The 22,075-nt window shown below is 45.5% G+C and overlaps 3 protein-coding genes and 1 long non-coding RNA gene across 5 annotated transcripts in view; 2 read left to right on the plus strand and 2 right to left on the minus strand.

The window, feature by feature from the left end:
* Window positions 1–2,764: 2,764 nt before the first annotated feature.
* On the minus strand, window positions 2,765–5,737 carry LOC308596083. Its single transcript, XR_014012305.1, has 2 exons — window positions 5,223–5,737; window positions 2,765–3,436 (listed from the first exon to the last, which is right to left on the minus strand). It is a non-coding gene; the product is annotated as an uncharacterized lncRNA (long non-coding RNA).
* A 182-nt stretch (window positions 5,738–5,919) lies between these two features.
* ATF4 (activating transcription factor 4) lies at window positions 5,920–8,967 on the plus strand. Its single transcript, XM_081210878.1, has 3 exons — window positions 5,920–6,110; window positions 7,472–7,786; window positions 8,029–8,967. Exons 2-3 carry the CDS (start codon window positions 7,570–7,572, stop codon window positions 8,877–8,879), a joined length of 1,068 nt encoding a protein of 355 aa, XP_081067004.1. The 5' UTR covers window positions 5,920–6,110; window positions 7,472–7,569; the 3' UTR covers window positions 8,880–8,967.
* Window positions 8,968–11,327: 2,360 nt separating this feature from the next.
* RPS19BP1 (ribosomal protein S19 binding protein 1) lies at window positions 11,328–16,833 on the minus strand. The gene is made up of 4 exons (XM_081210882.1): window positions 16,707–16,833; window positions 16,477–16,617; window positions 14,678–14,775; window positions 11,328–11,873 (listed from the first exon to the last, which is right to left on the minus strand). Exons 1-4 carry the CDS (start codon window positions 16,756–16,758, stop codon window positions 11,733–11,735), a joined length of 432 nt encoding a protein of 143 aa, XP_081067008.1. The 5' UTR covers window positions 16,759–16,833; the 3' UTR covers window positions 11,328–11,732.
* A 131-nt stretch (window positions 16,834–16,964) lies between these two features.
* The window catches only part of CACNA1I (calcium voltage-gated channel subunit alpha1 I), a 396,955-nt gene continuing 391,844 nt past the window's right edge, over window positions 16,965–22,075 (plus strand). The window contains exons 1-2 of one of the 2 annotated variants that reach the window (XM_081210856.1): window positions 16,965–16,981; window positions 20,959–21,044. The gene's annotated coding sequence lies outside the window, so the exon portion shown is untranslated. Of the gene's footprint in view, window positions 16,982–17,580; window positions 17,726–20,958; window positions 21,045–22,075 lie in introns of those variants that run through there. The other variant, XM_081210855.1, reaches the window with a different exon arrangement.

Genomic DNA, 22,075 nt, shown 5'->3' on the forward strand with positions numbered 1-22,075 from the left:
TCAGTCTGGTTCCTGACAGTAGGGGAACATCTGCTGTCCATGCAGAAGATTCCTGGATCTTTGTCTGAGTCAGTGTAGCCAATACTGAGCTAGATGGAGCAATGGTCTGACTTGATATAAGGCAGCTTCCTCGGTTTCTAATAAATGTAGAGACAAGTATCTGACACCCCCTCACAAAGGTACAATTCCTAGAGTTCCCTGTGAATGGGGATTGGTTGTTAAACCACTCTGGAACTAGAGCTCTGTGAGGGGAATAGGAGACTGCTAACAATTCTCAGCACCCTTAACTACAATTTCCAGTAAACTGCAGCACCCTTAACTACAATCGTAGTAACAATCATAGTGGCATCATAGTGCTTTAAATGCATGTTGTGAATGCGGCCTTGGTCTTCCACCTTGTAAGGCTAATTCAAGTATATCTGCAAACTGCTCTTATTTTCCAACTCTAGATTGCTATAAACTGCAGATGGAGGGAACAAATACACCAGCGCTGGGGAACCTTTTCCAGGCCAAGGGCCACATTATGTTTTGGGCAACTATCCGGAGGCCACATACCAGTGGTGGGTGGGGCCAGAGTCCAAAGGACATGGAGCAATGAAAGTGAGTTTTGCCTTTTTACAGTAGGCTAGCTTCTACACACACACTCACACATCCTTCTCTAGCCTCCATCCAGGCAAGCAAGAGGCATCATCAGAGTTCAAGAGCACATCCCATCCTGGGAAAATGCTTAGGTTATGAAGCAAGGCCAGGGAGTGATGTGGCCTGGGGAGAGTCCAGCCCCTGGACCAGAGGTTTCCCATCCCTGAACCAAATTATACTGATTCCTGCTGCCCAACAGTCTCATTGACTGAGCTGGTAAAGGTGGTCTGGAGCATGGTATTGGAGAACTCCAGGATTATGATTCTCTTAGTGAGCTAGTGTGGGACTTCATGGCCTCCATGGTAACCATGGGGCTATTTCAGTTTATTGTCAGCTCAGCACATGGAACAGGGTATTCTGTGGGAAGGAAGGTCTGGAAACAGGAGTGATCATAAACCTGTTGTCATTGTTAAATAATTTCCTGGTAAGTGGCAAAACACCCCATGGCGGGGGGGGGGGGATCCACTAGGATTATATACCCCTGGGGATATAGGAAATTCAATGGATTCTTGAATGCTCTGGGGTAAATTTCCAGCAACTAGAGCTGGTGGTTTGTTTGCTTGCTGTGAAATGGTGAGATGTGTTGACGTGTCAACATGACATTCCATTTTTCTGTATCTTACATTAGAGAGAAAGAAATTGTTAATTTGTTTGTAATGCTGGGTATAGATTTTGGGATGCTGTGTTCAATTCCCTCCAATTGCCAGGGACAAGTCTTTGTCAGTAAGACTTATTATAATAATCCTATAAAGTTGCTGTAAGGCTGGAAAAATGTTGTTACTCACCCAGGTTAGGGACATTAGTTTCTCTGCAGAATTATGAAAGTAATGACATTTCATGCCTAAATAGAATACAATTCTAAAGTACTGTATCAAAACAAGAAGTTTTTAATTAATTTATTTTTGGCCCAGGGACCGGGAATTTCTTTCTGGAATATTTCATCGCCACAAATGCTAAGGATTTATTTCCCTTGTAATGCTAGGGCAAGCCAGTTCTTTTTATTTACCGTAACTTGTGTCTTTTGTTCAGCTCCACAATGAGCTCTTTCATTGAGATTATCTCTGGGGGTAGAGGTTAAGGTTTACATTTAATTTCCATTTATTTAACTATGATTAGAATGACCTTTTCATTTTCACTTAAAAAGGCATTCATTAAAGTAGGGAGGGGAATGATATAAGATCGTTTACCGCAGCCAGTCAGCATCCTGTGATGATGTCCACCCATTTGCCCAGCCAATCAGACATGCAGCAACTGCATCCCCCCTTTATGAACTGAAAGCAGAGTTTCCTAGATTTCCGCAGTACTGAAGTGCTTTTGTGGATTCTTCTTTGGCAGAGAGCAAATGACAAAACTAAGTAGGATTTTGTGGTTTTAGAATCCTGAATGTTAAAATATTTTCCTATCTGAAGAACTATACATATTTACTTCAATGGTTGTTAAAGCCTAATAGGTTCTGTTGCTGTCATTTTCAAAACCAGCAGAAGTAAATAAGCCAAGTATTGCTAATGTGCACCAGTGGATTCTTCAGCTAAGTTCGCATTCCCCACCCCTTTCACAGAACAGCTGCACACACACAAACCTAGTTAAGGCCATGGGGCTGAACAAACAGATATACTTGCACCACCAAAAATCAATGTGACTGGGGGCTGGTTGTAAAAATGAGTGTTTTGGCCTAGTGAAATCTATTTTTGCACTTATGTAAAAAATAACCTTCATGTAATCTGTCTTCAACTAACCGAACTAAATTTGTAAAAAAAAGAAAAAGGAGGTAATTTAATGTATTTGCCAAATGCACATATTTGGTGCAATGCAGTGCTAAATCGATTTTTTTTTAACTTAATCACTTGTGACCCTGAGGGGCATGGTTGTTGCTTTTTTATATACAGTAACAGATTGACCTGTATCAGTCAATAAAATCTTGTACGACCTTTTAAGCAAACAGGAGAACTGCTACTCTGTCAATGGAAAACACTGGTGCTGACGTGTCCACCTAGTGATTATTTTCCCCCTCATCAGTCTTGGGAAATGAAGTTCCTTTTACTATATCCTGTTGAAGATTTTATTTTGAAAAGAGGAAACAGAAGCTGAACAAGGCTTACCTTAAAGAAGAAGACAATAAGGTGTATGTGTTAGAACTGGTTTATTTTTAACTAGCAACGTAACCTCATGAGCTTCATATTCCCAACCAACACACAGGTTTAAGTAGCACTGGACAGGCTAAAAAGTCAATTGTGAACACTCTTCATTTGTGAACTTGTTAATTTTGAAACACTAAAGCTTTTAGGCGCTACATTGCTTTGAGACAAGTTGTGTATAGTATTAACAGTACAACAAAATTACCAAAATTACCTGGCCTTCAAAGCACTGCACCCAACATAAGTAATATACCAGCTATCTGTAAATTAATATGGATGGAATTGCAACAGTAACAACAGCCAGTTCAAGTAAAGAGTTTTCCATTCATACATACTTTGTTAGTCTCTTGTTGAAAATGACAGTAAATACAGCATCATATTTAGCAGAAATCAGCAACTACTGCAAGTATTTTGTGACAATGTATTTCTTTAGCTAACCATTATTGCTGCGCAGCTGGGTCCATTGCTTGCTTGGTAGCTGCAGCATTGCTTTATTTTTGAGAAAAAAATGGATGCCACAGTGGAATTGAGATCAAGATTTGTTGGACCAAAACTTAATCCGCAGAATTATGACACTCGCTATATGACCTTGAAGCTAGCCTGCCTCACAGGGACGTTGTGCAGATAAAATGGGATGACTCCACGTATGTTGCCTTCAGTCTCTTCGAGAGAGAAAAGACAGAATACAAATGAGATCAATAAGAAAATGCAGCAGAGGTCACAGAACTGTGCACTTTATGCTTTTCAAGCTGCACTGGCTCCCGGTGGAGTACAGGGTCAGATTTAAGGTGCTGCTTTTGACCTTTAAAGCCCTTCACGGCCTAGGACCCTCGTACCTACGGGACCGCCTCGCCTGGTATGCCCCACGGAGAGCCTCAAGGTCCATAAATAACAACACCCTAGTGGTCCCAGGCCCTAAGGAAGTTAGATTGGCTTCAACCAGAGCCAGGGCCTTTTCAGCACTGGCCCCAACTTGGTGGAACGCTCTGCCTCATGAGACCAGGGCCCTGCAGGATCTGATCTCTTTCCGCAGGGCCTGTAAGACAGAGTTGTTCCGCCTGGCCTTTGGATTGGAGCCAATTTGATTCCCTCCGCCCCCTTTTTCTTTTCCTTCTCCTGCAATGAGGCTCCATTTTAATATTTTAATGTTCCATTATTTTAATGTTGTATTTTATTTTTGTTTTTAAGTTGTAATCACTCATCTTGTTTTTATTATTGCTTGTAAGCCGCTCTGAGCCCGGCCTTGGCTGGGGAGGGCGGGGTATAAATAAAAAATTATTATTATTATTATTATTATTATTATTATTAATGCTGCAAATCATGATGAATCCTTCTATTGTGAATGCCTTAGTACACAGACAAGTGTAGTTTTTTCATTTCGCAAAAAAGAAAATCCCAAAGACTTCCCTTTCCCTCGTTTTTCATTTGTCGTTACAAACAATTGTGCTTTTATTGATTCAGGGCTACCAGACCACACAACATGAACTTTCATGTTGATTCCCGTCATGAGGGAAGGAGGAAGAAAAATTTGTGAATCACCCAGAGATACTGGCAGAAGAAAGGAAGTGGATTACCCAACACGAATGGGGTCAAGCTACATGTATGTTATTTTTAAAAACCATACCCTATGCTGAGCACTGAGGCAGTTATTCTGCAGGAAAAGAAGCTGAATGGAGAGGGAAGGAAAAGGTGACCAAACAATTTGTGCCATCTGCACCAGATGCTAGAAAGGATGGGGGGTGTTCCCCAACTTAGAAAGCGCCCCAGAACACATACACCCCAGCGGCACTATTTCTTCTACGCTCTCCCGTTTAGGGGAGGGCAGAAATGTGCATGGAAAGGGCAAAGAGCAGCTCCTCACACCTTCCCCTCTGTCGCTTATCGTCCCTGGGTGCAGAGAAGAGGACTGGGCCTACGGTGCTGCCTAGAAAAACGTGCGAGCAGCGACCAAGGCACCCTCTCGAGAGCTCAGAGGCGCGGATCCAGTTCAGCGCACCATATACTCCTCGCTATGCGGCCCTGAGAAACAGGCAGGCAGGCAAGTGCCAGGACTCAGCAGGGGCGGTTGCTGCTGCCTGAAGGCTCATCTCTCCCCCACGCTCCCCAGAAGGCTTTATGTCCACTCTGTGGGCAGCTTGGCCATCTTGAGGGAAAAGCAGCTGCGTTGCACTCAATTCTTATCTCTTTCATAGTGAATTAGGGTGGGGAGCGATTAGGCTCGCCAGGCGCCATCTGCACCCCAGCACAGCCAAGGGAGAGAGAGGAAGAGGCGGTTTCTGCGCCCTATAGGGCTCCTGCGGACGGAGCTCCACAAATGTCAGGCCAGTTCCAGGGGAGCAGCCATGTTTAGTCTCTTGCCACACCGACCAAACATGGCAGCCGCTCTGGAAAAGGGGGAAGGAAAAGGATGGCAAAGAAGATGGAACAAGGTTCTTTTCCTATATTCACATTCCAAAAGAAGGGAGAGGCAAGCAGCAGCAGCGCATTAAGAAACACGCAGGACGGGGACAACGAAAGGACGTTTGCGTCGTTCTCCAACCTGAGGCGGTTGAATTTTTAATGCGCGCGTGCGACACAGAAAAGAATTCTGCCTCCCTCCCACCCCTTAACTGCCTTTCGGAACCCATTGACGCCCTTCCCGCTCTAAGCCAATGACGGTTTACAGTACACGTGGACAGGCGCTGTCAGCCAATCGGGTGTTTCTATGTTCACGTGCTATCTCGAGTTCGGGACACCATCTGCTCCAGCCAGTCGCCTTCCCACTGCTCCAAGGAAGCCAATAGGAAGCCAGCCAGCCGTTTCTGCGTCACGCGGTCTGACCTTAATTGAAAGCCTGGAGAGCGGCATTAGAGTAAAATAGCACAGTGTAGTACCTGAAAACCTTCCGCTGACTTTTGAGGAGGGTCAGGCAGATCCAGTCGCTAAGCCCCGCAAACTGTACGTTTGGCCCCTAGAGTCCTGCAGAGTGCCCTCTGAGAAAATCCAGTTCTTTGAACGAAGTTATTTTAACTCTGGAAACGGTTGGTGGAAGGATCCTGTTGAAGTGATTGCTCTTCGAGGGGCGCGTCCTGCCGGATCTTGTTGCGTATAAATACGGAAAGCGCGGGCGGCGCAGCCTCATTGTCTGCCTGTAGAATTAAGAGTAGTGTCTGCTGTTGCATGTCGCTGTCCGGGGCGCAGCTCAAACGCGGCGTCGAAGCGAGGGGGTGATTTCTGCTACCGCAGCCGCCGCCATGGCATGGTAGGTGCGGCAGTGCAAGCGGCGGCATCGGCCATTGCAGAGGCGCAGCAGCATCGGCCGCGGCCTCGGCATCTCCAGGCATCTGCAACCATGGCGTGAGTATCGAGGAGGGACAAAACGGGAGGATCGCCTCATTCTTCCGAAGGAGGGGGCGACGAGAACCATCTTTAAACATAAGCCAGTAGTGGGCGGCGGCGGCGGGGGAGCTCATAGACTCCTCGTGTCACGGGATTAAAAGCCCCGGGGTGTAATTAGCAACGTTTTACGCTCCGCTTCCCCCACTGGAAAGGGTCGCGCCTTGACATGTGCTTTTGTAGGCGGGGTATGAAGTGGGGATAATGTGACATTCTGGAAATGGTTCGTCCTCCCAAAATAAAGATCTACCTTGGAAGTGGAAAGGAGATCAGAGGGTGGAGCGAGGCTTCCCTTGGAGAGAAAAAGGATGGGAGAGGTCTATTTGTCCAAAGTGGAGGATGAGTTAATGAGCCTCTGGGCTTCCCAGGGTAATTAAAGTGATTTCCCTTCATTGCTAAGCAAATGCTCATGAGATCTGAACTATTGACAGATCTGTGCTGTGTCTTCCCGTCCTATATAGACCAAAGATGGCATTTAAGGTAAATTTGCTGCGGCTTTCATGAGCCAAACAGCTGTGGTTTATTAGTACCTACTTGCCAGGCAACTGGTAAACCTTTTCTCAACATACAATGACAGGCAAAAGGAGCAGCTCTAATTTTTGTTTAATTTTGCTGGGCCCAAGACACTTAAAAGGAGAAAAACGGTGGCTTTCCCTAGGTTCAGATCTGACTGTTTTGGATTGGTGCCATATGGAGCTTTCCAAGAAAGGGTGGGGATTTCAGATGGCTCCCTGTCACCTTGAAATAAGTTTTGTGTATATCTATTTGTCGAAAGTGTTACCCTTTTTTGATCACGGAATGTGAATTCAAACTATTTGGCACCCCCTTATATTGCTGCTGCTCAGTCTTGATTAGAAAAATGCCAGGATACCAGGAGTAATCGAACCTTCATGGAACGTGGCAGGACAAAATGGCTCCCTATTTATAGGGTGGGGACATGCACAGCAGGCAGATCATGAAATGGCTGCAGCTGTTGCCTTTGACGCTTGTGAATGCATGAATCAGACCAGGAAAAGTGGTGGGTGGAGCTGAAACCGTGGCTGTGACCATATATGGTTGGGAGGAAACCCAAGCAGGCTGCCTTGCAGAAGTGAGAACATTTTCCACAAATCCTAGTTGGCGCTATTGTACAATAGTGCCTTGTTGGTATTCATTAGAACTCTCTTGGATAGGATCCAGATACAGTGTCCTAAACTGGAATCATGGGGTGCTGTTGTTGCAGTAATGTACTTTTTTTCGTCTTTTCCCTCTCAAGAGATAACCTGAATTCAACATCAGTGGACATCTTTATAATGACAACAAAAATTGCTTGTGTCTTTCAGGTTTTTCAAGCCATCAGACAGCAGCTTTGCTGTATTCGACAAAGACACCATCTATTTGTCCACGCTTTTTGACGACAAAGTACTAAAATCTGACCAAAATGAGCTTCTCAAACACAGAGATGTTGTTGGGGGATTTTCTGTCCCCCTTCAACCAGCCGTGTTTGGTGGCTGAGGAGGGCCTGGGCCTCCTAGATGACTACCTGGAGGTGGCCAAGAACCTCAGTTCGCATGGGTTCTCCAGCGACAAGGCTAAAGTGGGCTCTTCCGAATGGCTGGCTGTGGATAGTTTGAACAATGCCACAGACAACAGCCAGGGTAAGACACAGACTAAAACGTATTCAGAAAATGTTGGGTGGCCTTGCTGAATTATAGTTCCATGTAGTAAACGTGTGACATTCATAATAAGTTTAAAGCACTGAGCTGATATGAGTGCTAGCAACATCATTAAATATATTAAATGAGCACAGGAAAGGAGAGAGAAAAAACACTTTTTAAAAACCCTCATTTCTAAAGTTCATGGTATTTTGTTTTATAAAAAATTGTCATTTCTTTAACAGAGGATGCCTTCTCTGGCATGGATTGGATGGTGGAGAAGATGGATTTGAAGGAATTTGACTTCGATGCACTGTTGGGTATCGATGATCTGGAAGCCACCGTCTCCCCAGATGAGCTCATGGCCACGTTGGAGGACACGTGTGATCTATTTGACCCTCCTGTCCAAGAAATTCCCAACAAAGAAACTCCACTGATAACAGAATTAATTATTCATTCTCCTAAGTCTCCCTCTGGGGCAGACCAGGTGGCCCCACTGGCCCCCTTGTTTCCATTTCCCCTCACTCCAGAGTCCGTGATTTCCACTACAGACCATTCTTTCAGTTTAGAATTAGGCAGTGAAGTAGATGTTCTTGAAGGAGACAAGAAAACTGAAGCCCATATCTTAGTAGTGGTGATTCCAAAGTGTGAAAAAGAGGATGAAGCTCACTCAGACAATGATAGTGGAATATGCATGAGTCCAGAATCTTACCTGGGGTCTCCCCAGCAAAGCCCCACCACTTCTGTTCATTCCCTCAGTGATTGCCAATCAGTCACAGTCCTGCATGATAGCCCTGTGAGGTCCAAACCTTATGATCATCCTGCAGATAAGGTAGTGTCAGTGAAGATGAAAGGAGAAAAGAGAGTAGATAAGAAACTGAAGAAGATGGAGCAAAACAAGACTGCAGCTACACGCTATCGACAGAAGAAAAGGTTAGAGCAGGAGGCTTTATCAGGGGAATGTAGAGAACTAGAGCAGAAAAATGAAACGCTGAGGGAAAAGGCAGATTCCCTGAGCAAAGAAATTCAGTATTTGAAAGATCTAATTGAAGAGGTCCGGAAGGCCAAGGGTAAAAAAGTTAAAGCCCCAGAATAGGGTAGTCAAGGGTATATGTTACATGCATGTATATAAGAGCTTAGTACAATGAGCTGTGTATTGTTGCTTAATAAATTATTTTCTAGTACACATTTGTCTTGTGTCTTGCAAATGGAGGTTTTACTTACAGCAGGCTTGGTCTGCAGATTTTAATAAAATTCAAAAGGAATAAAAATAGAGAGGTCTGGATTATTCTGGTGAGGGGGGGACCTGGCAACTCCATTTGATAAGGCTTAAAAAATGGGATATGGCACTTTTGGCAGTATTCATCTCCGAGCTAGTTATGTGTGTGGATATTTTCATATACATATTATTGGTACAACCAATAAATTAAGTTTAATGAACCAAAGGCATTTATTTTCAAATGCAACCTTAATTGCAGTTTTACTCTGCTATGTACTTGGTGGTATCATTTGGTTAGATAGAGTTGACAAAAGTGCATGAAGGGAGCAAGAGCTAGTTTTATGAGGTTTTTTTTAAAAAATTTGGTTACGGTAATTTGTCAGACTTCTCAGTCTGCAGACAAAGTTTTGAAAAACCATATTGCAACAGAAATGCATAAAGGGACTTGAAATGATAGCATTTCTGTTCAGTGTGACTACAGCCTGGGCTGGGGGGGGGGGGGAGAATGAAAAGGAAGTTAACTAAATATCCACACTGAAGAGCACTTGCAGCAAGACAGCTTCATCTGCCTCCTATATTGGTGGAGGTGCTTTTTCCCTTAATACTCTGAAGAAGCTTTCAACAGCCTAACAATTCAGCAATCAGCAAAAGCTATGCACCCATAGCTTTTGACAACCACAGATTTACTGGCAGAGTGCTGTTGCCATATTCTGGTAAAGTTGCTGCACCATCCAGCAGATATTGCAAAGTAATTTAAACCCAAATTGATTAAGAGGTGGAGAAAATATTTTAAAATTTTCACGTAATTGGGGCAGAGGGGTATTTCCACTAGTAGGAAATCTTTGACTAGGCTTACCTGGCATGAGTTCAGCAGTCTTAGAAATTGCACTGGCAAAGTCTTGCCATTTCAATTTTGCTGCATTTGGAGTGATGCACTGCAAAAAGTTTAATACAGATGTCAAAAAAAAAATTAGTGGGTCAGAGTGGGGGCTTGGCAGCTGCCCAAGGCTGGTAGGTGCAGATGGCAACTCAAAATGAATTTGCAAAATAACAATTGGCTCATGGAGAGCTGTGGTCCTTACACCATCAGCCATAGGGAGCATGGCAAATGCTCTGGGATTATGGAAATTTCAAACAACAGATGGAGAGCAGTGGCTTTCACAACTCATTTTGGGGAGACAGTAACATAGGAGGGTTTTGCAGTAACTGCAAAATTAAGAAATAATTTAAATAGTTCACAAGCTGCTGAACATTTACACCATCAGCTACCCTCCAACACTATTGGTTCCCAGCCCAACTTGGTCCAAATATAGTGAGCACTTGCTTTAAATGACAATTGTATTTATTAAATTTGTATACTGTCCTTCCCCCGACGATCAGTGTCTCACAACAAAAATACAAAAAGAAAAGAAATTACATACAAAAGCAAAACAAACCAATAACCCCACTCCCATAGACACATTTAAAAGGGTATATAGGATGTTAAATCAGGCCTGGTTAAAGAGGATCATTTCTGCCAGGCATCCAAAGGTGTGTAATAAAGGTGCTAGCCAAACATCCCTGAGGAGAGCATTCCACAAACGGAGCCACTGCAGAAATGGCCCACTCTTGTGTTGCTGCCACCCAGACCTCTTGAGTTACACAAAGGTGGTCCTCAGATGACGATCATAGGGTCTGGGTCGGTTCATATGGTGACAGGCAGTCCTCAGCAGTTCAAAGCTTAATAGGTAAAAAACCCCACGGTGAATAGGGGCTGGAAACTCACCGACAGGCAATTCAGGATTGGTGTAATATGCTCAAACCCTCTTGTCCTGGTTAGCAACCTGGCCACTGAATTCTGCACCAGCTGGAGTTTCTTAACTCTACAAAGGCAGCCCTATGTATAACACACTGCAGTAATCGCCCAGAGTGGGGCAACCCAGTCTGATGAGCTGTGTATAAGAAAACTACTACTACCATCCTAGAGGTTACCAGAACACAGATGGCAGGAGTTAGGCTATCTCTATCCAGATAGAGACGTGGCTGGGACAACTGTCGAATCTGATGGAAGGCACTTCACTCCACTGAGACCACTTGGGCTTCAAGCGACAGCAAAGGATCCAGAAGTGCCCCCAAGCTACTTTAAGAGCACAAGTTATGCTATACCATAAATACCTACCTTGTAAGCCTCAAGAATCATTTTCAGAAACTGTCAACTAGAGACCCTTTTCGCTTACTAACAGAAGCAGTGTTTTAGAGAGATAGATGATCACTTGGGGTACGAAGCACAACTGTATATAAGCTGCTGTAATTTCTTTGGAAGAAGGACGAAAATGAATGCAAGTGTAACAATAAAATACACATTTATGGAGTTTTCCTAGCGGCATTCCTGCAAAAGGAAGTGCATTTAATTCCCACACTTTGGTGGAATTCCCCTTGCCCCAACATTGGCATTCAATTTGTCTCTCAGGCCTCTTAACTATTTGGGGGTGGGGGATGATTGGTTGAAGCCAGCATTTTCTCATACTGCTGCAAAAAGTATTAGAGAGGTAGAACCCTAAGTCCCAAAGTAGGTAATTCCTAGGAGAATGTGTTCTTGGTAAGAAAGAGCAGACATCTTGCATGAGAGGACTGAACAAGTTAGATGTAGAGGTGCTTCAGGTCCCTATTGTAAAGTTCTGCTCCCAATTGCTTATGAAAAGGAAGTATCTTTGATGTTTTCTCTATAACCAGGAGACAGTGCCATTTTTGTCAGACTGTTCCAGTTCCCCCAAAATATTCTCTCTCAAATTTCTGGAAGTCTTCCTCGGTGAAAACGGTTCCTTCAGGCTTCTTTTTCTCCTCCTCTTGACGGCGGTCTCTGGCTTTCCTGCCTCTATTTTGGGCCAAAACCTTCAGACGCAAAACAAAGGGAAACAAGAAGTTACAGCTTTCTATTATTGCACAACTACTTACAGTTCTCAAATCTCCATTTATCTTCCAGCTCAAACAATCATCTGAGCACAGACTGCTGATACACTGTTCAAACAGAACCAAGTCTAGGCTCTGTTCAAAATAATTTAAGGAAATTCAGTCCAACAAGGCTACACTCTGCATTGCTGCATACCAATACTAAAATTCAATCATGGTCAATTTCAAAAGCAACTGCCTCTTCCATTTGGGAAGAAAAGGACCCATGCAAGGTGAGAATTAAAAAAAAATAGTTGAGTCAAAAAGTCTGATTTACAGTCTAGTAGAAATCATTTTAGGAATTCCCCAGACTGTTTAAAAATATATTTTTAATGTATTAAGATAAATATTTACTATTTGGTAAGAATGGCAGAGCAAGAAGCAATAGGAATTAGAAGGTAAGTGGAAAAATGCAAGTTCTTTCTCAAGATGCCCTGACCTTAGGAACACAGAAAGCTGGCTTACACATTGGTCCATGTAGCTCAATACTGTCCACATAACTGGTAGTTTCTGGCCACGAATATCCCCAGTCCCATCTGGAGACTGAATCTGGGACTTTTTGCATGCAAAACAGATGCTCTGCTCTGCAACTGAGCTAAAGCTCTTCCTTTTGAGACATCATTTCAACTGATACTTTACAGGTATAGAAATTTGTTAGTTTTTCTTACACAACATATGGCACATAGAACCCATATTTCAGGCAAACTTTATCAACTCAATTTCTATTAAAGAAACATTACAGTGGTGCCTCGCAAGACGAAATTAATTCGTTCCGCAAGTCTCTTCGTCGTGCGGTTTTTTCGTCTTGCGATGCACGGTTTCCCATAGGAATGCATTGAAAATCAATTAATGCGTTCCTAGGGAAACCGCCTTCAGACTCTTCTGAAGGCTGGGGGGGACGACAAGGGCTTTTCTTCCCACCCCCAGCATTTTAAAAAACCCTGGGACAGCGGAGGACTTCTCCGCTGTCCGGGGCGATCTTAAAATGCTGGCGGGCGGCATTTTAAAATCGCCCCGCACAGCGGAGGACTTCTCCGCTGTCCGGGGCGATTTAAAAGCCCCTGGGAAGGCAGGCAGGGGGGACAAAGACTTTCGCCCCCTGCCCGCCTTCAGAAGGTGTTCCCGCCCCCCGCCCCACTTCGGAACAGCTTTCCGAAGTGGGGCGGCTGGGGCAGGTGTCCCCGCCCCCCCGCCCCACTTCGCAACAGCTTTCCGAAGTGGGGCGGCTGGGGCAGGTGTCCCCGCCCCCCCCGCCCCACTTCGCAACAGCTTTCCGAAGTGGGGCGGCTGGGGCAGGTGTCCCCGCCCCCCCCGCCCCACTTCGCAACAGCTTTCCGAAGTGGGGCGGCTGAGGCAGGTGTCCCCGCCCCCCCCCCGCCCCACTTGGGAACAGCTTTCCGAAGTGGGGCGGCTGGGGCAGGTGTCCCCGCCCCACTTCGGAACAGCTTTCCGAAGTGGGGCGGCTGGGGCAGGTGTCCCCGCCCCCCCGCCCCACTTCGGAACAGCTTTCCGAAGTGGGGCGGCTGGGGCAGGTGTCCCCGCCCCCCCGCCCCACTTCGGAACAGCTTTCCGAAGTGGGGCGGCTGGGGCAGGTGTCCCCGCCCCCCCCGCCCCACTTCGGAACAGCTTTCCGAAGTGGGGCGGCTGGGGCACGTGTCCCCGCTCCCCCCCCGCCCCACTTCGGAACAGCTTTCCGAAGTGGGGCGGCTGGGGCAGGTGTCCCCGCCCCCCCGCCCCACTTCGGAACAGCTTTCCGAAGTGGGGCGGCTGGGGCAGGTGTCCCCGCCCCCCCCGCCCCACTTCGGAACAGCTTTCCGAAGTGGGGCGGCTGGGGCAGGTGTCCACGCCCCCCCCGCCCCACTTCGGAACAGCTTTCCGAAGTGGGGCGGCTGGGGCAGGTGTCCACGCCCCCCCCCGCCCCACTTCGGAACAGCTTTCCGAAGTGGGGCGGCTGGGGCAGGTGTCCCCGCCCCCCCTTCGGAACAGCGTTTTAAAATGCTGGGGGTCGGGCTGCCGACCCCCAGCATTTTAAAACCTTCCCGGGACACGGGGAGATTTTAAAATGCTGGGGGTCGGCAGCGCTTTGCTCCCGACCCCCAGCATTTTAAAACCTTCCCGGGACACGGGGAGATTTTAAAATGCTGGGGGTCGGCAGCGCTTCGCTCCCGACCCCCAGCATTTTAAAATCTCCCCGGGACAGGGGGAGATTTTAAAATGCTGGGGGTCGGCAGCTAACGCTTCGCTCCCGACCCCCAGCATTTTAAAATCTCCCTGGGACAGAGACTTCTCTGCTGTCCCTTGGAGATTTTAAAATGCTGGGGGTCGGCAGCGAACGCTTCGCTCCCGCCCGCCAGCATTTTAAGATCGCCTGGGGCAGGCGGGGGGGGGGAGGCAGGCGGGGGGAGCAAAGACTTTTGCCCCCCGCCGGCCTTCAGAATAGGTCCTCTTCTGAAGGCCGGCTGTGGGCGAAAGTCTTTGCTCCCGACCACCAGCATTTCCCTATGGGCTTTCGTCTTGCGATGCAAGCCCATAGGGAAATTCGTCTTGCGAAGCGCCTCCAAAACAGAAAACCCTTTCGTCTTGCGGGTTTTCCGTCTTGCGAGGCATTCGTCTTGCGGGGTACCACTGTATTGTTAGGGGGTGTGACAAGGCACAAGGCAGGAAAAACAAATTTGCAACGACAGCACATTCCTCACCCCTGCCTCCAGGTAAGCTATGGGATCTAATGAACAGAGTAGAAGGCTCACCTTCTGAGTGATGGTGCTGTCTGTCATGAAATGGCTACTCGTCATGTACTTCACATTTTCCTGAAAATGGTCAACAGCTTGACGTTTCGTATACTCCTCTGGGAAAGTTAAGAAAATAATTTTTTAGTAAGATTGTTCAACAGATATGGCGAGATATAACATGCTGCTATGACTGATACTTTCTTTCATGTATGGTATGGACATTGCCACTGCGGCCCAGATTTATTATTATTATTTAATTGCCCATCATACAGTATAGCACAGGTTATAGATCTAAAACTACAGATAAAACCAGTAAGGTGGTCTTTCGTTGGATCAACTAGGACCATGCATGGGGCATGTGTTAATTCCCAATGTGCAGAGCAAAATTATTTACTAAAGTGAATACTATAGTCACTTCAGGTAGATAATAGACCAATCACAAACCCTTCCAGATCTTAATTATAATATAGCACATTGAGAAGCCCAAGGAAGTGGAGAAGTGATGGTAGTAGAGAGATTCATGTCTATACAAATACACAATTCTGATCATTAAGCAACTAATGTAACTAATGGATACAAAACAAGGACAGATGCCTGGGCATGTATTATTACAGTCTTGCAGAATGTTCCTGCATATCATTCACAATTGCCCACATGCACAGAGTTTTTTAAGCAGCTCCAGCTGGGGCAAAAGTCAGTTTGTCTTTTCAGCTTCCTTTTAGAATTCCTTATCTGCAAACCCTCAGAGGACCTCAAAGACTGCCTTTCCCCATATGAACTGACATAGACCCTGCACTCATCACCAGTGATTTACAAAACAGATATATTTAAGCAAAACATTTTGGTTTCCATATTCCTTAGTTCTTTTGGTGTGAACAGAGGGTACTGTAGGTGAGGTAATATTCAGATAATTAAAGCCTCTCTGGTTGATCCATAATTGCAACAGAAATGTCATTTGCTCTAGAAAAAAACTCAAAATGCCTGGATATATATACTTGGAGATATATCTATATACTTGATACAGGGCCTCATTGAAGAAACACAGAGAACATGCCAATGGCCTGTCTAGTCCAGCATCCTGTTCTCACAGTTGCTAACCAGATGCTTACATGAAGTTAGTAAACAGGAAATGAGCAGAATAGCACTCTCCCCACCTGTGAATCCTAGCAACTGGTATTCAGAAGCACACCGCCTCCCACAGAGGAGGGAAACATAACCATCATGGCTAGTAGCTACTGATAGCCTTATGCTCCATGAATTTGTCTATTCTTCTTTTAGCACCACTCAAATTGGTAGACATCACTACTTTTGTAGGAATGAATTTTGTCGTTTATACATTCTTTTGTTTCTCCTGAATTTTCCAACATTCAACTTGGTTGGATTGCACCCAAGTTCTAGTATTATGAGGGAGAAAAACATTTTTTTCTATCTATCTTCCCCACACCAAGCATAGTTTAATGCACCTGGATGCATATCTCCCATTATTCCCCTTCTCTCTAAACTAAAAAGCCTCATCCTGGAGGGTAATAACAGGCATCACTCGACAACAGCCACACTTCCAAATACTCCCTCGTGTTCTGAAACTGCCACCTCGGCTGCAGCGTCTGATACACATAAGAACAGCTGAAGAAGGCGGGAGTCAAAGCGGTTCTCTTTAAAACTTTAGCATCTCTGCTGTTCGTCATCGCAATAAATATAAGGTTTCGGTGATTAACTGCATCCTCCCGGAATTCAGAGGAAGCTTGCCTGAAGGGTTTTGCTTTGATTGGTAAAAAACTTATGGGTGGATTCGAAGATAATGGCTCCTCGGCGCTCACCTAACGCGGACTTGATGACTTTGCCCTTGACTGTCGCCTTCTCCTTTTGGGGCCGAGAGAACTTCTTTTTCCTCGCCCTCGCCAGCGACTGCTTGTTGGGTGGGCTGGTGGCGGCTGCCCCCTTGGGCCGGGGAGCGGACGCTGTCCAGAGGAAGAGAGAGAAAGCCTATTAGAGTAAAGAACGAACGGATTTCGTCCCTTTCCCTTAGTCCCCCGCTGCCTTACACTACCTCCCGTCGTCTCCAGCAACTCCAGACCCTTTCTCAGCAAGGAGGCTGACATGTTGCCTCGCTTCTCGCACGTGAAAGGCCCTTCTTTCTGTCTCACCTCTATGGTACTACTGTCTATGATGAACGCACTTCCGTGTTTCTTCCCGCCACACTTCCTGGTGTGCCGTGCTGGTTTCTGCCACACTTCCGGTAGTTCTTTGCCGCACCTGTTTAGGTTTTTGCTGGCGGTTGCGCGGGGCAATGAAATACAGTACTGTACTGTACTTAGAAAGCGGGTGAGGGAAGGAATGGCCACTTTAATTTTTAGGCGGGAACGCTGAGGGTGGCCGTGCAGTCCTTTACGTGTCTGCTCGGAACTAAGTCCTATTGAGTTCAGTGGTCTTACTCCCAGGGACGCGGACTTATAAAAAATATTGGGGGGGCCCGTGAAAGCTCATGAATAAGAAATAAGCTCATGAATATGCAAATAAAGTGGCTCCGGCCCTAAATAGGGCAAGCCACGCCCCCCCAGCCAGCCGATTGGCTGGCTGGGAGGTGTGGCCAGTCGGGATTCCCCTGTTCTCGCGGGATTTCCGGCAGTGCCTTGGCAGTGGCGGTGGTGCTGCGAAGCAGCGAGGCAGGAGCCCCCGCCCCCGGGGATTCCCTAATCTCGCGGGGGACGGCCGGGGCTCTCCGATTAGGGCGCGCGGCTGGCTGGCTGGCTGGCGAAGGAGCAGGTGGGGAGGAGGCGGGGGACGGCGGCGGCGCTCTGCTGGAGGGCGCCCGAGATTATTGGGGGGGCTGAGCCCCCCCAAAAATTTTTTTGAGGGGGCTCGAGCCCCCTCAGGCCCCATGGAGTCGGCGCCTATGCTTACTCCCAGATATGTCAGTAAAGTATTGAACCCTGAGTGGCTGAAGTATTCCCCATTTCTAGGGCGACATCTTGTGAGCCTCCAGGGGCTGAAGTTGGCTGTTTATCCTTCTTATTTTTATTTATATAGCAACTTCTGCCCCGTCTAATTTTAGAGCGCTCCAGACAGGTAACAACAGTTTTAAAAAAAAATCACTTTACAAAACCAAGTAAACGTCGTCGTGAGATTTACAATATGTAAAACCAAAAATCGGAGCTTCTAAAATAAAAATGTTTTGTCTACTCAGTTTCAGGGTTGCCATATTAAAAACAAAAATTCCTGACACCCGCAAAGTTGTTGAGCGTTTTTGGGAAGACCCCAAAATTGTTGAGCTTTTAAAAGGAAACCACCAATATTGTTGAGCTTTTTGGGAACAAACCCAAATTGATTTAAAGCTTTTTGAGCTGTTTTCACTGTTTTTCCTCATCACGTTCCCGTATATCTGCATATCCCCTGACATTTCAATAATTTTCCTGATGTATGGCGAGCCTACTCAAGTTTCCTAGATATCTGAGGGATGGGCTAAGGCAGTGCTCACTTGTAAAGTTACTCAACCTGTCTAAACCTAACCCCACCTACTGGAGCCTATTTTCCTGCTCTACAATAGAAAATGAAAGAATTTCACATTCCTAGTCAACACTGAAGAAATTTAGATTTACTTCATAATGTTAACATAGTTATATGTAGGCATTATATGTTTGCCTAGAACTTAAGCGTAAGTAACCAAACAAACCCATGTTGCAAAGAGAACGTCAGCAATGTCTAGGCAACACGATGACTATGTACATATGCAATAAACAATCTTTTATAGAATTTCTTCAAACCATAACAAGTCCAAAATGAAATCTTGAGACTAAAGTTTTCATTTTGGACTTACAGATAGGTAGCCGTGTTGGTCTGCCATAGTCAAAATAAAAAAAATTCCTTCCTGTAGCACCTTAAAGACCAACTAAGTTAGTTCTTGGTATAAGCTTTCGTGTGCATGCACACTTCTTCAGATACACTGAAACAGAAGTTGCCAGATCCTTCTATGTGAGAAGGTGGGGAGGGGTATTACTCAGAAGGGTGGTGGGAGTCGTCAACAGGCTCATCTCAGCTATCTGCCAATCTCCAATTCCCACCACCCTTCTGAGTAATACCCCTCCCCACCTTCTCACTATATAGAAGGATCTGGCAACTTCTGTTTCAGTGTATCTGAAGAAGTGTGCATGCACACGAAAGCTTATACCAAGAACTAACTTAGTTGGTCTTTAAGGTGCTACAGGAAGGAATTTTTTTTCATTTTGGACTTGTTATGGTTTGAAGGAATTCTATAAAAGATTGTTTATTGTACATTGTCATTGTGTTGCCTAGAACTTAAATGTGACATGGAGTGAGTGAGGGAGCTTGTTGGCCCAATGAAAAGAAGTACAAAAAATACCCCTGGTAATGAGGAAAAAAGAGTCCACCGTTGTGAGTCCCATTCAAAAACATAAGGGATCTACAATTTGAGAAGCACCGGGCTAAGGGATTATCCATAAAGTATGTTGTGTATTGGGTAGGAGGAGATTGCATAAAGCTTAAAAAGGAGGGATTTACTATTGGTTAAAATGGGACAAAGTGTTATAACTGGGTGGGACAGCATTTATTTCATTATTGCACTCCACTTATGTCTCAGGGTGATGTACAAAATACAACAAACACAACTAAAAGCAATACAAAATAACAACAGATAAATTTAAAAACGTCAAAGTAGACAACCATAGCAGAGACCTTCTCCATCTCAGAAAGCTTGTCAAAACAAGCATGTATTCTGGAAAGCACAGATAGTGGGTGCCTGTCATATTTCATTATAAAAAGGCTTTAACAAGTGTGATATGCTTTATGGATGGCCCTTAAACCAGTGGAGTTCTGCATGAATAACTGATCTCAAATCTACTTATTTTCAGAAATTATTTTTGACAAATGCTTTGAGGTGGTTGTTGTTGTTTTTACAATCAAGTGGTATATAAATTTTGTGAAATGAAAAATTATATGAAATAACAAAGAGATCCTAATAGGAAACACCATGTGGAGTTTAGGATTTCCAAATGGCTATTCTGAGAAGGCAGGATCCCTCCATGCTGTTGAGAGGACAAATTTGCATCCATGCCGCTGTTCCAAAGTTTCATCTCAACTCAAAACCCTATAAGAAACAATGCTCTGGGGCAGGCGTGTGCAGAAGAAGGTGGATTGGGATCTGTTCTAGATCTCAGGGTAATTTTCAGTGGATCAACAACTCCCAGCTGTTGCAACAACAAATGGCTCTCTCCTATCCCTTTCTAAAATATGCTGCTGAGCTAAAGAGACTTGAGGGAAAACCAGGAATGGCATGTAGGTGTGACAGAACTGTGAGCTCATTTCTGATTAAAACAAATTCCTAGCTTGAGCATGGGAAGGCGCTCTCTGTGCTTTAATTCTAAAAGTATTCCACCACCATTCCTGCCAACTCAAGTCATTATTTTACCCCAGGCCTTGGCTGTAATATTTTAGAAAAAAAAAAAAAGCAAAGTAGGTCCTGCAAAAGTGGTGTCTGTCAGCTTCTGCTGTATGGTTTTTCAGAGATCTATGATTAATCAAATGGGTTTTAGGGCCCAATCTTCTACTGAAGATTTGGGCCCCATCCATAACTCATCTTAGTATGGATTATGAGCCCCTTGCCGCTCCTTTAATTCCCCCTCATCCATACAGCATTGTCTTCCACCTACCATTGTCACACTCTTTCTCCTCCCTACACCTGGAGATTCCCTATGCAATCAATGTAATTCTCCTAACTGGATTTTGAAAGTACAGAGAATCTCTGGATTAAGGGAGGGAAGCCTGTGGAACTGCAGTAGTTGGAGGAGAGCACTGCATGCACAAGGGGGAACAAACTGTGAGGTGTAAACGATGGTGCTCAGAATTCTTTGAGGGTAAATAAAGTGGTGTGAATGTGTTTTAAAGGTACAGTGTATGCAAGCTTACAGGGAGGAAGCACATTGTACAGGGAGGAAGCACATTGTACAGGGAGGAAGCACATTGTACAGAACAACTTAGTCTTATGCTACAGAGAACCTGAGAACAGAGCCAGCCCATCCATGAGACAGGGAAGCGGCTGCCTCAGGTGGTGGAAGTGCAAGAGCATTCTGGCGCATGGCATTGCCACTCATCTTCCCTACCCCTGGGGCGGAGAAGATGATTGTCAAAGCCTTGTGGAACACTCCCCTGCTTGCTGAGGTCAGCTGGGTGGTGGTGGTTCTGGGATGCAGCAGAAAGGCGGGATGGGGGCACTGGGGTACAGGGAGAGGCACATTCCTGTTTCTCCTCAGGTAGCTTGATAACATTACCAATGTTTATTTGCTTAGTACCCTAACAGGCCTTGGGATTCCAGACACAAATACCAAACTCCACTCCATCAGCTGGGGATGCCTGCACAGAGCAGCCCACACAGGTAAGCTTGGGAGAAGGGAACACATGCTGTAGCAGTCTACAGTTGGTTAATTGTCTCCCAACTCTTCCTCTCACTGCCTTCCCTTTACTGAATGTGAATTTGTATTACTGTATTCAGTTTGCTGAGCAGTCTAAAGAATGTGGATGGAAACAGGTTGAACTGGAAATGCGCCATACATTTAAAACATGTTTCTGCCTTCCTAATAATCATGGGAACTATAGTTTGTTGAGGGTGCTAGGAATTGTAGCTCTATGAGGGGCAAAGTACAGTTCTCAGGATTCTTGGGAGGGGGAATGTGCTCTAAATCAGGGGTCAGCAAACTTTTTCAGCGGGGGGCTGGTCCACCGTCCCTCAGACTATGTGGTGGGCTGGACTATATTTTTTGGGGGGAAATGAACGAATTCCTATGCCCCACAAATAACCCAGAGATGCATTTTAAATAAAAGGACACATTCTACTCATGTAAAAACACGCTGATTCCCGGACCGTTCGCGGGCTGAATTGAGAAGGTGATTGGGCCGCATCCGGCCCCCGGGCCTTAGGTTGCCTACCCCGCTCTAAATGTATGGTTTTTTATGCAGCCTCCCAAGGGGCTAAATTTGCTGGTAGAGGCGTCTGAGGTTTTTTCCTTCTCCCTCTGCATCAGTGGAAAAAAGTGGGGAGTAGTCTGTGAGGAGATGACTAAAAATGGTGTGCTAGTGCCTTCACCACTAGCCTCTTACATGATACTAGTCACAATTTCCCCCCACTTTATTTCTTGTGTGTGTGTGTTCATGGCTGGGATTTATAGTATGCATATATAAGTGTGCGCGTGCTACTTCTCTTGCATATTTGGCCACATGAAATATCCTTTGAAAATCTATAAATGAGAAACAGGCATGTATTATTACTGTATCAGCGCAGCTCTTGATCTTCACTTTTTCATAGGCTTAAAAAAAAATCAATCCTGGAAAAGCACAACAGAACTTTGCTGGAAATAACTTACCAGGCAGGGATCAATGATAATTTATTGCCTCCAAGTTTCAACTGGG

This window comes from Podarcis bocagei, assembly GCF_964188305.1.
Source record: "Podarcis bocagei genome assembly, chromosome: 10".
Lineage (NCBI taxonomy): Eukaryota > Metazoa > Chordata > Lepidosauria > Squamata > Lacertidae > Podarcis > Podarcis bocagei.

What these genes read in the sequence shown, in the direction of transcription:
- ATF4 (XM_081210878.1), top strand. Translation starts at nt 7,570, where the DNA reads ATGAGCTTCTCAAACACAGAGATGTTGTTGGGGGATTTTCTGTCCCCC. An exon ending in TGCCACAGACAACAGCCAGG is followed by an intron (nt 7,787 to 8,028) that starts GTAAGACACAGA and finishes TTTCTTTAACAG; the next exon opens with AGGATGCCTTCTCTGGCATG.
- RPS19BP1 (XM_081210882.1), bottom strand. Translation starts at nt 16,758, where the DNA reads ATGTCAGCCTCCTTGCTGAGAAAGGGTCTGGAGTTGCTGGAGACGACG. An exon ending in AGTCATCAAGTCCGCGTTAG is followed by an intron (nt 14,776 to 16,476) that starts GTGAGCGCCGAG and finishes TAACTTTCCCAG; the next exon opens with AGGAGTATACGAAACGTCAA. An exon ending in ACAGCACCATCACTCAGAAG is followed by an intron (nt 11,874 to 14,677) that starts GTGAGCCTTCTA and finishes TTGCGTCTGAAG; the next exon opens with GTTTTGGCCCAAAATAGAGG.